The sequence below is a fragment of the Crinia signifera genome, chromosome 6, assembly GCF_055691185.1.
Source record: "Crinia signifera chromosome 6, ASM5569118v1, whole genome shotgun sequence".
Taxonomy (NCBI): Eukaryota; Metazoa; Chordata; class Amphibia; order Anura; family Myobatrachidae; genus Crinia; species Crinia signifera.
In genome coordinates, this window is record NC_139222.1 from 182,608,864 (window position 1) to 182,626,597 (window position 17,734).

At 45.9% G+C, this 17,734-nt stretch overlaps 1 protein-coding gene across 1 annotated transcript in view; it reads left to right on the forward strand.

The window, feature by feature from the left end:
* The first annotated feature begins 2,832 nt into the window (after positions 1-2,832).
* The window catches only part of TBCD (tubulin folding cofactor D), a 282,149-nt gene continuing 267,247 nt past the window's right edge, over positions 2,833-17,734 (forward strand). The window contains exons 1-7 of the mRNA XM_083148360.1: positions 2,833-2,966; positions 6,460-6,667; positions 7,989-8,039; positions 11,058-11,155; positions 15,422-15,523; positions 15,688-15,831; positions 16,007-16,062. Of these exons, the coding sequence (XP_083004486.1) occupies positions 6,499-6,667; positions 7,989-8,039; positions 11,058-11,155; positions 15,422-15,523; positions 15,688-15,831; positions 16,007-16,062 (620 nt within the window). The 5' untranslated portion in view covers positions 2,833-2,966; positions 6,460-6,498. The remainder of the gene's footprint in view (positions 2,967-6,459; positions 6,668-7,988; positions 8,040-11,057; positions 11,156-15,421; positions 15,524-15,687; positions 15,832-16,006; positions 16,063-17,734) is intronic.

Genomic DNA, 17,734 nt, shown 5'->3' on the forward strand with positions numbered 1-17,734 from the left:
TTCACTCTCTTGTCATATCCCGCCTTGACTCAGGGCCGGCGCCACCACTAGGCAGAACTAGGCATTTGCCTAGGGCGCCGGCCGCTGGAGGGCGGTAGTGAGCCGCCGAGGTACCATAGAGAGGTACCCGAAAGCAGGGAGCAGGGAGCAGGTAAGTCTGTGATTCCTCATCCTTCCTCCTCCCTCACCCCTCTCCTATCCCGCCCGTGGCATGAAACAATGCTGCTCCCCCCGCACCGCCCGCTCCCCTCTCCTCTCCTATCCCGCCCGTGGCATGAAACAATGCTGCTCTCCCCGCTCCCCTCTCCCGCCCGTGGCATGAAACAACGCTGCTCCCACCGTGCCGCCCGCTCCCCACTCCCATCCTGCCCGTGGCATGAAACAACGCTGCTCCCCCCGCGCCGCCCGCTCCCCGCTGGGGGGATTTCTGTGCGGCACCACCTGCGCTCCGGGGGGGGGGGGGGTTTGTCACCCACCGCAGTATCGTCCCTGTCCCCCCCCCCGCAGTATCGTGAGCAGCCGGCGGGCGGACGGCGCAGGTTTTTTTTTTGCCTGGGGCGGGCGGGGGGCTTGCACCGGCCCTGCCTTGACTACTGCAACATCCTTCTCTCTGGGCTACCTATCGCCCGCCTCGCCCCTCTCCAATCCATTGTTAACGCTGCTGCTAGGCTCATCTTCCTCTCCCGCCACTCTACCTCCGGCTCCCCCTCTGTCTATCTCTTCACTGGCTCCCCATTCCTTTCCGGGTTCTCTTTAAACTCCTCACCACCACCTACAAGGCTCTCTCCTCCACCGCTCCTTACCTCTCTTCGCTGATCTCTATCCACACTCCCTCCCGTCCTCTTCGCTCCGCCGACGACTGACCTCTCACCTAATCACCTCCTCCCACTTCTGTGTCCAAGACTTCTTTCGCGCTGCCCCCCTGCACTGGAACAACCTCCCGCCACCCATCAGGCTTTCTGATTCCCTTACCTCCTTCAATCGCTCCCTCAAAACCCGCTTCCGATTATCCCTCCTCCTCCTAACCTCTTATGCTCCTCCTATCCTGCCTACCCTACCCCTCCACCCGTTCCTACTTATCCTATTTTTTTTTTCCGTCCACCCACCTCCTTTTTAGTCTGTTAACTCTTATGAGTAGGGCCCTCCTTCCTCACGTACTCATCCTACCTCTTTACCTCACCAGTGCTCCTGCCCGGTTCTTCCCTTCCTCTACTTCATCTTCAGTCTCCTCGACAATTTTCCACACCTACTTCAGAACTGATGCTGATTTTAGTTCTACCAGCTATACCCAGGGCTATTTTTCAGAAGGCTCCAGCAGGAACTGTGGCCCTTATTCTAGTTCACTCTTTCTGACAAAATATTTCTTAGATGGACAAACCCATGTGCACTGCTGGTGAGGCAGGTGTAAAACCCCACCCAAATCTAATTATCTCTGCACAAGTAACACCTGCCTCACCTGCAGTGCACATAGTTTTGTCCATCTAAGAAATATTTTGTCAGAAAGAGTGAACTAGAATAAGGGCCTTAGTTCCTGCTGGAGCCTGCTGAAAAATAGCCCTGGCTATACCCCTATTTATGCTGTTTTTTATCAACACACCCTGTACGTTACCTTGTAATTAGTTTTTTGTTTGCTATATACGGCGCTGCGGACACTTTGTGACTCCTTATAAATAAACATACTACTACCTGCCATATCACAGACTGGGTTTGAAAAATGACAGGTAGGAGCTGGTTGTTTATCACTCTCCATTTTATCACTGTTCAAGGCTTAGTACATCTGGCCCCATGTGCGGTCTCCATCCGCTCCCCTTCATCTCTAGCTAGTTTGTCCTAAACATCAATGATTTCTGATGCTTCCACATGTTTGAAATAAACTAGATAAAACAATGTGCATTTGTTAACTTAACTTTTTTTTACTCATTCAAAGTGACTGGACAACTGAACTGAAGATGACTTGTACAGGGGTAGTACCATAATAGGGATGCGGTCATTTGGTCTACAGCATAATGGTCGACACCATTAGGTCGACATGGGTATAGGTCGACATAGAAAAAGGTTGACATGGTTCTAGGTAGAAAGGTCATTAGTTTGACAGGTCATTAGTTCAACAATGTCTAGGTGGACAGTCAGAAGGTAGACATGGGGTTTTTCACGTTTTTTTGAGCCGACATGTGCCGACAGGTGATATTTCATGCCCTTCCTTCCACTAGGGCATCATGGGATAATAAAAGTGTGCCGAGCGCAGCAAGGCATCGTGCCCAAAGCATTGCGAGCGCAGCGGCGCACTTGAAACTGTGTCCATGTTGACTGTGTTGACATTCAGAGAAAAAACAGTGAAAAACCCCATGTCGACCTTTTGACTGTCGACATAGACATCGTGGAACTAATGACCTGTTGAACTAATGGCCTGTCGAACTAATGACCTTTGGACCTAGAACCATGTTGACCTTTTCCCATGTCAACCTTTTCCCATGTCGACCTAATGGTGTTGACCTAATGACTGTCGACAATCATGCTATAGACCAAATGATCCCAACCCCCTTAGTAAATACTTCAAATCCGGAGGAGACTTGGTACTGTCTCAAAAGGGCTCTGAGCTGACTACAAAAACAATAACATATATTATAAACGGTAAAAAAAAAACAATATTGAGACAATTCCAATATTCCATCATTTTTTACCCATCCCTAATATAAGACTGTACTTTTGGCCAGGGGTAAATTATTTATGGAACGGGTCGAATGCATGGTAGTGAGTGCAAAGTCGTGTTCTGCCAATGCCTATATATAATACTGCGTGTGGGAGAAACTGAGAACGCGCGGAGTGCGCGCCGTAGCTTTCTGTCCCTATACAGGACCCGTACCCGCCGTTTCTGAAGCTGCGCCGTCGCTGGTGGAAGTTGAACTGCAATAGGATCATCTCATTGTCCTGAGCCGTGACAACGCACTCTCTGCACAGTGGAACAGGTCTGTATCATGCCGGCATCATGTATGTGTGCAACACTGTAAATATCTGTAGGGTGCATTCTGTGTGAGTCCTGTGCCTCCTCAATATGAATATGGCAGTCCTGTGCTACCCTCTCGTATGTGCATAAGTATTCCTTCTCGTATGTCTATACCTGTCATATCACTGTGCCTTCCCTCCTCTCTGTGTGTGTGTGTACAGTATGTCTCAGACTCACGCTGCCTCCTGTGTGTCAGCAGACCTGTCACTCTGCCTACTCGTGTGTGTGTGTGTGTGTGTATGTATATGTGTGTGTGTGTGTGTGTGTGTGTAGCAGTCCTGTCATTCTGCCTCGTGTGTGTGTGTGTGTGTGTGTGTATATGTGTGTGTAGCAGTCCTGTCATTCTGCCTCGTGTGTGTGTGTAGCAGTCCCGTCATTCTGCCTCCTGTGTGTGTGTGTGTGTGTAGCAGTCCTGTCATTCTGCCTCCTGTGTGTGTGTGTGTGTGTGTGTGTGTGTGTGTATGTATGTATGTGTGTGTGTAGCAGTCCTGCTATTCTGCCTCCTGTGTGTGTGTGTGTGTGCGTAGCAGTCCTGTCAGCTTTGTGTGTGTGTGTATAGCTATCCTGTCACCATGCCTACTACTCCTGTGTGTGTGTGTTAAACTGTTCTGTCACTGTGCCTACTCCTCGTGTGTGTGTAGCTGTCCTGTCATGGTGCCTACTACTCCTGTGTGTGTGTGTGTGTGTGTGTAGCTGTCCTGTCCTTGTGCCTACTCCGTGTGTGTGTGTAGCTGTCCTGTCATGGTGCCTACTCCGTGTGTGTGTAGCTGTCCTGTCACTGTGTCTACTCCTCGTGTGTGTGTGTGTAGCTGTCCTATCATGGTGCCTACTCCTCCTGTGTGTGTGTGTGTGTGTGTGTGTGTGTAGCTGTCCTTTCATGGTGCCTACTCCTCCTGTGTGTGTGTAGCTGTCCTGTCATCGTGCCTACTCCTCCTGTGTGTGTAGCTGTCTTGTCACCTTGCCTACTCCTTGTGTGTGTGTGTGTGGGTGCTGGACTGAGTCCCAACAGGCATTCACCCGACGTTGGGATCCCGACTGTCAAAACACAGACGGCCGTTGGCTATTTTCTCTCGTGGGGGTAAACGACCCCCATAGAGAGAGAATAAAATAGGTGGCTCGCATGCCTACTCCTCCTCCTGTGTGTGTGTGTAGCTGTCCTGTCACCGTGCCTACTCCTCCTGTGTGTGTTTGTGTGTATAGCTGTGCTGCTACCTCCTGTGTTGCAGTCCTGTCACTGGACCTAGTCCTCGTGTGTGTGTGTGTGTGTGTGTGTGTGTGTGTGTGTGTGTGTGGCAGTCATGTCACTGTGCTTTCTCTTGTGCAGCTGTGCTGTCACTACGCCACCTCCACAATACAATATTAAAATGTAAAAAAATAATGATACAGCCAAGTGACTAACTAACAGTATATCTCAGTGGTTCCCAAACTTTCTTGAAACATTGCACCCTAGAATATTGGCATTTTTTTTAAAGTGCTCGTCGACATCGCCCTTCTCACTAAACAAAAAACCCTGTGTTGAAAGGAACATTACCAGGTCGAAGTGCTCAACGGGTAATTTGCAGTGAGAACAGGGAGGGAACACTAGACTAGGCAAAATTGCCCGGTATTTAAATGCCGCGTAGTCCAGACTCCTGAGTCTGAACGAAGTATTACTGAGAAACTTAAGGTGCCCATACACGGTGCAACAGGGCAGTGCAAAGAGATGCGCCCGTGCACAACCCATCGCACAGCACATAAAGTCTGTGCAGCCCCTGCTTTTAGTGCTAGATTGCATTGTATCTAGTACAAAAAGCAAATGCGTTTTGTACAAGATGCTATGCAATCTAGTACTAAAAGTACAGAGTTCATTGCACTGTGTATGGGCACCTTTAGGAAAAATGATGAAATTGTGCCTACCTATCTTCCTTTGGTTCAGTTGCACTGGATTTGCCTATAAAATTGACCACATATAATGTGATTTTGGTTCTGAACTAGCAATTTGGGACATCCCTGCAGATGGCTTGTTGCACCCAGTTTGGGAACCACTGGGATAACTCAGATGACCCAGGGCAGAAATGACCGACTGCGTGTGGAAGTGTACTGGATACAGGGATATTGCTCTGACGCAGTCAGTCTTTACTGTTTAACCTGTTAAATGCCAGCAATTCTCTTGTTTATGAAGCACTAGGATTTCTTCTGCCACTTATGCACTCAAGCAGAGCCCCTGCAGGATTATACAGTTCTTAGTACAATGTAAGACCTTGTGACAGTCTTGTATGGTATCCATACCCAGTGGCGTAACTAAGAGGGTGCAGTGGATGCAGTTGCTATAGGGCCCGGCTGGTTGTGGGGCCCCAAAGCGGGTGTGGTATAGGGGTCAGACAGTCAGGATCCCGACAGTCATTATCCTGCTGTCGGGATCCCGACTGGCCGGACCCAGACAGCATGACGAGCGCAACAAAGCCCCTTGCGGGCTCGCCGCGGGCACCTATTCTATTCTCCCTCTATGGGGGTCTTGGACCCCCACGAGGTAAAATAGCCGACGGCCGTCGGGAACCCGGCTGTCGGGGTTTTGACAGTCGGGATCCCGACGTCGGGTGAATGACCCCGTCCGGCACCCCCCAAATCAATCCCCTGCACCCTCTGTAGTATAGTGAGAACAGCATGTAATTTACTGGGTGAGAGGATGGAGGTGAAGCCTTGAAGTGCTTGAACAGTCCATCAGCCGCGCACGCGCCCAGCCGGCGCAGTAGCAACTGTTGATTCGGAGACTGCACAGGAAGCGGCTTCACCTCTGTCCTCCGTCCCGTCCTCTCACCCAGTAAGTGACATGCTCATGCTGATAGGATGGGGCAGCTACCGTAGTTCTGGATTCTTCACATAGTAAGTTACATGCTCAAACATACTGGATGGGGCAGCGGCAACTACATTAAATACTATGGAAAGGGGGTATCGGAATGGTAGGGAAATATTGGAAAAACCGCAGAGTGTGTAATAATAAAGGATATATGGGGGATGGGGAGAGGGAGAGGGTGGCACAACAATGGCTATGCACTCCAGGACATGTCTGGGGAACAATTAGGTCTATGTGGGGAGAGGGTGGCACAATAAAGGGAGGAGGTGATGGCCCGGCCTGGCCTGCAGCAGCAGTGGTTAAAGATAAAAAATAGTACACAGGGTGCAGTGGAATTTCTTTGGGGCCACTACAAGTCATTGGGCCCCATATGAATTGCATATCCTGCACTCTCTGTAGATAGAGGGTCCAGCCTGTCTCTCCGGCAATGCTCCCTACCATTCGTCCATCTATCTCTTTGACCATTCTTCTGGCCAGGGGGGTGGGCCTCTGTCCATACCTATTAGCATGACCTAAGAAGCTGACCACCAGTAATACATTTTCATACAATGCTACCTGGTATGAAGGTACTTTCCATTTCCAGGATAATGTAATAAGTATCATCATTGTTTACTATTTTCAGTTTGTGGCAAGAGGAAACTTCAGTCGAAGTACCATCATAATGGCTGCCAATACTTTAGAGCAAGAAGAGGAGAACCCAGAAGCCATATCTCATCATAACGTTTTGGAAACATTCACTGAGAGCAAAGAGACTCGCGCACTGATTGTCAGCCTGCGTGATGTGTGTGAAGACCTGGTCAGCTGGGAGGTGTGCACACAGAGATTTATAGGTGAGGGTATCCACAGGTTGGCACAGACGTAATGACAACATTGAGGTCGAGTCTGGCGCAAAGATACTTTAAGGGAATATAGTAAAATTATATCCAGTTCTGACTATTTATTTGCATTACTCTAGCGTTTCCGCTAGCTATATTTTCTGCCCCATTTAGAACCATTCTGCTGCGCCCTTGTGCAGCTACTGATAGGCTGCCTGTGAGCGGTGGAAGGGCGGGTATGCGACTGTCAGAGCTGTGCTGACAGACACTCTCATCGGAGCTCATCGTTGAGCGCCCTGCCCGGGGGGGGGTGGGGGGGTGGGATGTGGATGGAAGAGCTGACTCAGAGCAGCATGCCATCTCTTCCAGCCGGGGAGATGGCACGCTGCTCTGGATTAAACACTATTACTCTGGTGTTTAATCCAGGGAGTTACATAGAAATTTAAGGTCCATACACCCTGGGCGACTATGCCCAGCATGTATGGACAGCGATGATGCATACACACTGAGCGGCTTTCCCCATACCTGGTGCGTTGGAGGGGGAGGACGGCTTTGCATAGTGCAGGTATTACCAGCAGATGAGCGGCTTTCCCAGCGATGATGCGAGAGCACGTAGAAGCGCTCATCAATGGGGCATACACACTGGGCGGCTTTGAGCTGAAAGCCGCTGAAACCTGCTGTTTTGGTGGACTTTCAGCTCAAAGTCGCCCAGTGTGTATGGGCCTATAGAATTTGAAGGCCGATAAGAACCACTTGGCCCATCTAGTCTGACCATTTTTTAAACATGTTACTTCAAACCATGATTGATCTTTATTGATTTGTAAGGATATTAATATGCCTATCCCAAACATGTTTAAATTTCTCTACTGTATTTATATATTGAGATCTTTTATTCTTTCCGGGTAAATTACAAAGTGTGTAACTTGCAGGAGTCGCTTGTTGCCGGGGTCTGGACATGTCCAGACCCCCAAACATCGGAATCGGGCTGAATTCGCCCATTTGCAAATAAAGTTGAATCAGGGCCTTGTGTTCAGTGGATACATCTGTGCAGATCATATGCAGATTTGATTTCTGTTACACACAGATATACAAGTGTTGCCCATTAAATTAGTAGCAAGCATTTTAACTGATAAATATTCCAAAGGGTAACTATAATTCCTCATATGCAGTAACTGACGATAAATCTTTACTGGCCACTGCAACACTGTATACTACGTTAACATACAAGCGTGTGCTCCTATACTCCACCTGAAAAACTGGGGTTTCCTTTCTTTTATTTTTTTTTATTTTTAAGCAATGTACTGTTTGGTTGCTAATTGTCCATATTTAATTGTAGTTATTATGGATAACTATCAAGAGCAGCCCCATCTCCTGGACTCACATTTAGGTATGTAAAATAACTGTCAAAATCAAAAAGTATTACTTTGCATGAAAGGAGTAACAGGTGTGCCGTGATGTTTGTAGCTATTTAGGACTGAGAAGTTGCACAATGCAGTGTATGTGTGTGGCACTGGAGGATAAACACTAAACAAATATACAGTATATATGGTGATGATCCTCCAAACTGCCTTCACAAAAGCTCTAGTTCCTAAAGATCTCTGATCAGGATCAACTGGATATGCAAGTGGATGAGTATGTGTAGGTGGCCAGTGACTTACCTTCCTATATCTGGTGTTCTATACTTGTCAGGCCAAGCTCTCTGTAGATTATACTGTTAAGTGCCTGGGTCACAAACACTCCAAAATATGTTTTGACAATAGTTTTATTAAAATGACAGTCATATTTACTGAGACATAATATCATTTTCGGGTATGAAAGAAGCCTGACAACTCCTAGTGGGGCAAGATTATTATTATTATTATTGTTGTTGTTTATTTATATGGCACCACAACGATTTTGCAGCGTTTGACATAATGCATAAACAAACATCCAAAACAAGTAAACAACAACTTTATGGTGTGTATACATGTGCGATAACCTTGCTATTTGATCAGGATCGAATTGCCCAGCAAGCCAAAATCCATCCATTCAATTTTGACTATAGAGCAGTAGTTCCCAGCCCTGGTCTTCTAGTACACCAACAGTGCATGTTTTCCAGGTCTCCACATAGAATCATAGAATTATCTGAATAATGATGGCACCTGTGCACATGTCAGTTGACCTGGAAAACATGGACTGTTGGGGGTACTTGAGGACCAGGGTTGGGAACCACTGCTTTAGAGTACAGATCTGTACTATATAGTCATTGCTGCACTATTTATTTGGCTATTCGATTTCTGATGAAAGGGAGTGCTCATCGGCATTAAATCGGAATCAAAAGTTTAAAAACATGTTCGATCTCCATTCGATGTCTATACGATCCCGATTCGATTTTGACTATATAGTCACAATCGAATGGCAAATTGTATGGTGTGTACACACCATTACAGTACAAGACAATGTAGGACAAGTACATGGTGTATAAACATTGTTGCATTAGGGGCAGGACATTGAAGTAGTCATTAGGTTGGCAGAAACCACGGGTAAGGTGCTGTTAAAGGGAGTATGGAGTAGAAAAGAGTCTAAATGAGGCAAAAGGGCATTCTCCATATTTTATTCTGATAGTCGGGGTCAAATTTAATGTGGCGGCTAGGAGGTTAAACAGTGAGGCTTGCTTAAAACAAGCGATCCTCGCCGTTTTAACCACCATGCCAGCTGCTCATCCTATTCTATGTTCCGGGTGCATCACTGTCAGAGGATGAGGGGTCAGTTGAATACTTACTCTGCGAGCTGTGACAGTAAGCAGTCAGCAATACTCGATGTCACAGCTCGCAAAAATCATTGAATACCCCCCTCAGTGTTAGGTTTTGGTTGACATTCTTTACTAAGGGCAGTATTCAATGTAGAAAATTCTCTGTGCATGGCGAGAGATTTTTTCTCTCGCCATGCACTCGCCGTGTTCCGGAGCCTCCTGCTCCCACTATTCAACGTATTTAAGACTCGCCGCCACTCGCGGCGAGTCTTAACCCCTGCAGCGGACGAGCGTCCGCGGCAGGGAGCTGACAGGGAGCCGGGGGACGGTGGCATCCAGGGAGATTAAAGTCTCCCTGGATGCCCCAGAACATATGTGGAGGGTAGGGGGCCCCCCCGGGACCCAGGCAGCACAGGCTGCCCCACCCCTATAGCCAGCGGGGGACCCAGTATTCACTGCACCCGAACGTGCATATTAACTATCGGGTGCAGTGAATATATGAATATCTAATGAGCAGCTCGAGCGCTCCGGCCCCCTGCTGGCTGCACTGTGTAAAAAAAAAAAAAAAAAAAAAAAAAAATATATATTTTTTAATTAAATATATATTCATGTGCTATAAGCACATGAATAAAAATAACGGTACTTGTGAGTTATCTGGACGCCCGATTTTTTGATTGTATGCCTTAAGTTAAGGCATACAATCAGATGCGATGCGATGCGATATCGCATCGCATGCGACCATCGGATGCGATGACCCGATTTTTCCATAGGAATCAATGTTAAAATGGACTGAGTCCATTTTAACATGGAATTCAATTGGAAAAAGGGGTCCTTTTCATACCCCTACTATCCAAGTGGGCATGGAGTTGGATATAAACCTGTGGCGAGCGTAGCGAGGCGAGCGAAGCGAGCTCCGCGAGGGGACGGTATTCCGTGTCCCCTCGCGGGGCTCGCTACGCTCGCCGCGCTTCGGGCTCGGTGGCTCGCTACGCTCGCCACAGGTTTATATCCAACTCCATGCCCACTTGGATAGAAGGGGTATGAAAAGGACCCCTTTTTCCCATTGAATTCCATGTTAAAATGGACTCAGTCCATTTTAACATTGATTCCTATGGAAAAATCGGGTCATCGCATCGCATCGCATCGCATCCGATGGTCGCATGCGATGCGATGTCCCGATCCGACCCGATTTAGAAATCGGGCGTCCGGATAACTCACAAGTACCAAAATAACATGCCCCTTCACAGAAAAAAAACCTGATTTTTTTTTACACCAAAATAAAAAAAAAAAAAACCTTTTAGATTAAAAGTTCACATTCCAGCTCTCCATCAAAAGATGGAGAATTTCTACACGGAGAGAGACGTCGAAAATCACTTAGAAAGACGGCGAATATTTCACATTGAATAGGGTGGTTCACTTTTGGAGAGCAAAATGCTCCGTCCAGGGCGAAAAAAGCAAAAATTCTCCATAAAACACGGAGAATTTTTCTCATTGAATACTGCCCTAAGACTCGTTTTGTAAAATGCTTTGATTTTATAGACCTCTTTGATTACATGCAGTGTAGGGTGGAAATCAGATGTGCACCCTCAGCCACTAGTCGTGTGCTTATCAATAGGGGGCAGTAGTATAAGACAAACTAAATGTTATGTATCTAATTATTTATTCCTTCTACAGAGTGGATGTTGGAATTGCTGTTGGAAATCGTTCGTGACAAAACCTCTTCACCTGCTCTTCTTCATCTCGCTTTTAAATTCCTCTATATTATTTCTAAGGTAATTTTGTAGTCTGTGGACATTATCAATGAGGGCCTAATATACGGACATGACCTATGGAATGAAAACTGATGTGGAAGTGCTGGAATATTTACTGAAGAGTCCATTGTGGCTTTCCTTTCCACAGCATTTTGCTTTAGTCATCACTTCTTGTTATGTTTTGTATACAGGGAAAATAGGAGTTTCCCTCTGCTGGTAGAAAAATAAAAAAGTAATGTCCTCCACTCTCAGGAGTAAGATTGTGGGGGGTTTTAAGTCCCCACCACCAGGGCTATTTTTCAGTAGGCTCCAGCAGGAACTGAGGCCCTTATTCTAGTTCACTCTTTCTGACAAAATATTTCTTAGATGGACAAAACCATGTTTACTGCAGGTGAGGCAGGTGTAAAACCCCACCCAAATCTAATTATCTCTGCACAAGTAACACCTGCCTCACCTGCAGTGCACATGGTTTTGTCCATCTAAGAAATATTTTGGCAGAAAGAGTAAAATAGAATAAGGGCCTCAGTTCCTGCTGGAGCCAGCTGAAAAATAGCCCTGCCCACCGCTATTTCCAACTGGGGAAATAGCGGCGGGCGCCTATTCGATGCTGTCTTTCCCGACAGCATTGAAGAGGCATCTCGGCAGAACAGACCTGACTTTAAAAGCTGTGTTGCCCGTTTTTGCCGAGAACGGTATATCTACAATCCATGGCCATTTACACAACCACGACGCTCCCTTTTACTGATCAGCAGGTGGGACATTGAATACCGCCTGCCAATAAACAGGCAAGCGGGCCGAGAACGGGCCAGGGTCATGACTGCCGTGACATCCTGACAGTTGTGACCCGGTATTGAATACCCCCCTGTATGTCAAAGAAACAAAGGAGAGAAAAATAAAACTCTGCAACTTGTTTTAGTTAAAATATAACATAATTGGATCTGGTACTGTCCATAGAAATCATTTACAGTTGAAACAAGCAGTCTAAAGTATAGCCCAGTGATGCCTAACCTTGACACTCCAGCTGTTGTTGAACTAGACATCCCAGCATGCCCTGCAGCAGTTTTAGCATGGCTAAATAGTAAAACTTAGCAGGGAATGCTGGGATGTGTAGTTCAACAACAGGTGGATTGTCAAGGTTAGCCGTCACTGGTACAGCCCATATTTCTTTTTTAAATTATCTGTAATATAATATCCATGGTCCAAAATATTTTCAAATCTCAATATTTTATAACATACTGTACGGGAGCAATCATGTCCTTTTCAGTTTGTAAATATTAAATACTGAATTGTTAAGTTGGCTCCCCTAAAAGGTATATAAGGAAAGGAACGATAGTGTCCTGTTCGATACAGTTGACTACCTTCTACTTTCACTGTATTCCAATGTAGGCCTTTATTCAGATCTGATCGCAGTACAAATTTGTTTGGAGAATGGGCAAAACCATGTGCACTCCATGTGGGGCAGATGTAACGTGCAGAGAGAGTTAGATTTCTGTGAGTTATTTTGTTTCTGTGCAGGGTAAATGCTGGCTGCATTATTTTTAGAATAACAATTTTTTAAGAGAGGTCAGGTGTATGGTGAAAAAGAATTACAATTTATTAAAATAGACATGAATATACATATAATAGTAAAAACAAGAATAACACTTTGTAGATTTGGATAAGGGTGATTAGCGTCCCGATATGAGGAATGATTCCCGATTCCACACCACTTGCAGTCGGAAAAATACCATTCCCAGTGGGACTATTGGCTCTCTCGGACCACCTTTCCATCAGCGGGAACCAGCACCTTAGACCTTCCATCCACCCGAGGCGAATACAACTTTGGAGGTACGCCACCCCCTAAAAACAGCCCGGCAACAACAGTGAAGGCGCACAGTGCTCCCTGCTAGTGAAAATCTTTCACCATCTCCGAGAACCCCAACACCATCATCTGAAAGCTATATTCCTCAGACCAAGTGAATTGGCCCCCCACATTCTCTGAGGTATCGTTTTCACCCACTGTTCCCCTGCCCCCCGTCTTTCGGAAAATCATTCCTCATATCGGGACTCTAACTTCGGGTGTGGAATCACCCTTATCCAAATCTACAAAGTGGATTACAAACTCAACATTTTGTTTACAAAAAATCCAGTGGACTGGACAGTCGCAAACCCAAGGGTGACTATACATAAATTTTAGTCATTTGTTATTCTTGTTTTTACTATTATATGTATATTCATGTCTTTTTTAATAAATTGTAATTCTTTTTCACCATACACCTGACCTCTCTTAAAAAATTGTTATTCTGTAAAATCCATCCTAGCGCAGTCGACCACCCCCCTTTTGTTTTCTTGTATATTGTATTGGTGTTGACTCCCCCTTTCTAGACCTTTCTTGGATATTCTTATATCCTCCTTTTCTCTGCATTATTTTTACACTGCAATTTAGATTTCAGTAACATACATATGAGCAGAAGTAAGCCATCCAGTCCACAATTCTTTTTCACTTTAGGTTCTTGTGTAATAGCACGGCGGCCGGCTACGCTACGTTTTTGGCATGGGCTAAGCTACGCTGTCAGCGGCTGCCTAGCGTAGTGACTCCACGGCAGCCCAACGGCTGCCTATGGTAATTATTGTAGTGACAGCCCGGCTCTGTCCCCGGCATCCATGGCAAGCCTAGTGAGCGCCTCTCACACAGCGCCGGTAACCGCTAGATCCCCTGCGCTGGTGGACACCAGCAGAGAGGGGATCATGCGGGCGCTGGCGGAGAGGCGCTAAATCTGTCTTAGACGCAGTATTTTTGCGGCAGGGTACTGCAACCCTGCCCATGTCCGCTTCGGGAAGACCCTCATTTTCAAACCCCCACTATCCATGCCAGCCCGAAGCGTGGCGAGCGGACGCGTTACGCATCCCCCCAACTTGTTCATACTTCCACTATCCACGTGGAGTTGATTTTATAAAGTGTGGCCACAGAGCCCGAAACTTGGCGAGCGGATGCGGATTACTTTACATGTATTTCACGGGGCTCGCCACGCTTCAGGCTCTGTGGCTCGCTGCACATATCACACTATATAATATCAACTCCCTGCCGACGTGGATAGTGGGGGTATGAACAGGTCGGGGGGATGCGTAACGCGTCCCCTCGCGGGGCTCGCCACGCCTCGAGCTGGTGTGGATAGTGGGGGTGTTTCAGGAACACATATCTGACAGGGATGCTGACTACGCTGACAGTGGGAACACTACGCTACTTCTGACAGGGACGCTTACTACGCTTGCGGGAACACTACTCTACTTCTGACTGACTACATTGGCCGCTCGAACACTACTTTGATTCATACAGGGACGCTACGCTAACTACGTAACGGGCGCTGTGCTATTATACAAGTACCTCACTTTCTCCTATCTCCTGTTACTATCTATATTATACAGAATCTAAAGTTGTACCTTTTTTATGTTGTGATAACTGTTCTGGAGTCTGTGTCCACTGGGACCATTTTTCAGGTTTAATTTATTAGAAATATATGTTTAGGTAATGCTAGGAAGAGACCTGTGGGTGGGTGGGTGTTTCTAATGACTCTTGAATGAGAGCCCTGACGCTCTGGGTCCCGACGGCCACCTTCTATTCTCCCTCGTGGGGGTCCACAACCCCCATAGAGGGAGAATAGAATAGGAGGTGAGCGTAGTGACCCAGTGGGTCTGCAATGGGCTTTGTTGCACTCGCCATGCTGTCTGGCTGTCTGGACCATATACCACACCCAAGCAGAAGTTAGTCTGCTGTATATAACAGGACACTAGAGTTCCTCTCCTTATCTACTTTCTATTGAAATCAATTAAAATTATTTTGTGCAATACATATTTATGACAAATATATTTGGTGGGGAATAGGAAGGTTTTGGAATGAGATTATGGGACAGACAGAAAAGGTGGTTCTACAGTAAATAAAAAACTAAGCTCACTTGTAGGACACTTTAACCAACTTTATATTGGTATTGCTAAGCACAGTTCTAAACTAGGCTATTATTACACCGTTATCTTCTAATGCAGGGCTGGGCAACACCGGCCCTCCAGATGTTAATGAACTACACATCCCAGGATGCTTTGCATTAGTTTTGCTATGTGGCCATGCGGAAACTGATGCAAGGCATGCTGGGATGTGTAGTTCATCAACATCTGGAGGGCCGGTGTTGCCCAGCCCTGTTCTAATGTATGCTTTTGACAAATACATAGAAAATATACAATACAACAGTATAATTTTGGTCATGTAATGTCACATGCCTTGAGCAGCTATTTTGACAAATTCCTTTCTTCCAGGTACGGGGCTTCAAAATAGTACTCCGTCTTTTTCCACATGAGGTTGTTGATGTACATCCCGTACTTGAATTGATCCTGGCACAGAATCCTGCAGACCATGAGGTAGGAGAGCCAGTGTTAAACTCTATTCCCATTTTCTTTTCAAGAACTGTGGACACTGACTGGGTTGATTTAACCCATGTGTAAGTGATGTATTGGTGAAAGTAATGTTCAAATAAAGAGATGCAAGAATTTCCAAATAGTCTTTCTTTTGTTTTATTTTCTAGACATGGGAAACCCGGTACATGTTGCTGTTGTGGTTGTCTATGGCATGCCTTATACCCTTTGACCTGTCACGACTAGATGGCAACCTCTTTGCAGAAGGACAAAAACGCCAGTCTACAATGGACCAGATTCTGGAAGTTGCCAAAGTATGTATGTTTCTAGGGTGAAATGTAATAGGGTGAGAGCATGAGAAATGTGAGAGATTTCTTACCAAATCTCTCACTTTCTGATTCTCTCACCTTATTACATTTCACCCCTAGTGTCCATAGTGTTCTTTATCCTTATGTTTTTGATATATACTACATATATTTTTTGTTTCAGTTGTATCTAGTTGTCAGCGATAAATCACGAGATGCTGCTGCTGTTCTTGTTTCAAAGTAAGTTATTTTTTTGTGATTACTTTGGGGCACCTCCATGTCTTCTCCCTAAACCTCCCATGTATCACAGAATCCTTCTCCATTAATAGGGATGTTGTAAGAATTTACATACGTCCTTGCTAGGGATGGCCTTTGCTGCAGTTGCCATCGATGGCAATTCTGCACCCAGATAGTGAGAAACTATGTAATGGATAACCATTGATAGTTTTAGCTATCGATGGTTATCCAGCACCTTTGACTGAATTCCCGGAGGACCAATCAAAATGTGGGAGCGTGGCTTCTGGGTGTCGGGGGCGGAGCTATGCTCAGTGTCCCGGCACCTTAAAAAAAAAAAAGAAACATTGTTTATATTATGCCATCGATGTAGGGAAACCACCTGGTTCTCCCCCATCGATTGCAAAAGAATTTGACATCGACCATAAACCATCGATGATTTAGAATCATTGATGGTCGATGGCCATCCCTAGTCATTGCACACTTTCCCTTGCGCTTGTTCTGTAAAGGTTGTTTAGAGTTTACATGCATGTGCTATACTGAAATATTCCTCAACTGCCCAAACATGGGTACTGTGTCCTCCTGAATCAGGTCACTGACCTTAAGGAGGAGATTGTAGGTGGGAGCCTGGCAAAAGTGAGTGTGTAGGTAGAAAAAGGACATGCGCCTATTTAAGTACGTAAAGTGAGAACAGGAAGCGTATGATATTGCTCATACCAAAAATTTTAATGTATTAATGCTTGTAGGTCAAGGAATTGCTGGATTAGTAATTATGCTTTGCTGGTCTGTCTGGTATGAGTTTAATGTGGACGTTATGATGTCATCAATGTTACAGTATGTCCGTACATGTGAAATAAAAATATTAACAACCAGTAAGCCCGCTCGAAGCAAAAGCTTTGGAAGCTAGTCTGCTACCTTCTGTGTAGTTTCACTCTCTGCCAGCAGATGGTAGTGTTTTGGAAACTCACGGATATAGATTATAATGTAATAAAATGAGAGATAGTTGGGTGAAGTGCCTATAATAAATTGTTAGTAACATTATAGAAAACAAGTCTGTGTTTGTGTTAGCTTTTTATATTTAGCTGTCGCATTTATTGCAGTTGGTCTGTTGTCTGTCAAACTCCTTTTACTAAAACTTTCCCAATGCAGAATGTATTGGATATTTGAGTTTAATACATTGTTACCGAAATAACTGAATAAGAATGACCAAATAGCCCCCTTTCTGCAATATTTCTGCATTAAAATTTGCAGTTTATAACGTTTTTATGGGTACATTTTAAACTTACAATCACTGTGATGCAGTTTAAATCCCGTTCGGGATCCCGGCGTTCAGAATCCCGACGCTGGAATCCCGACCGCCGAAATCCCGACACTTTCTCCCTCTGTGGGTGTCCACGACATCCCTGGAGGGAGAATAAATTAGCGTGGCGAGCGCAGCGAGCCCGCAAGGGGGGCCGAACCACGTCCCCCCCCCCCCCCCTTGTCGGGATTTCGGCGGTCGGGATTCCGGCGTCGGGATTTTGTTAAAATTGATTGTTTCTCCTTCATCCATTAGGGGACACTGAAGTACACTGGAGTATAGATGGGTGATGAGTGGAGCCTGGCACTTAAAGAATTCTTTAGACTTGAAGTTGGCTCCTCCCCTTCTATACCACAACGGTAGCCGGGTGTTTTTCAG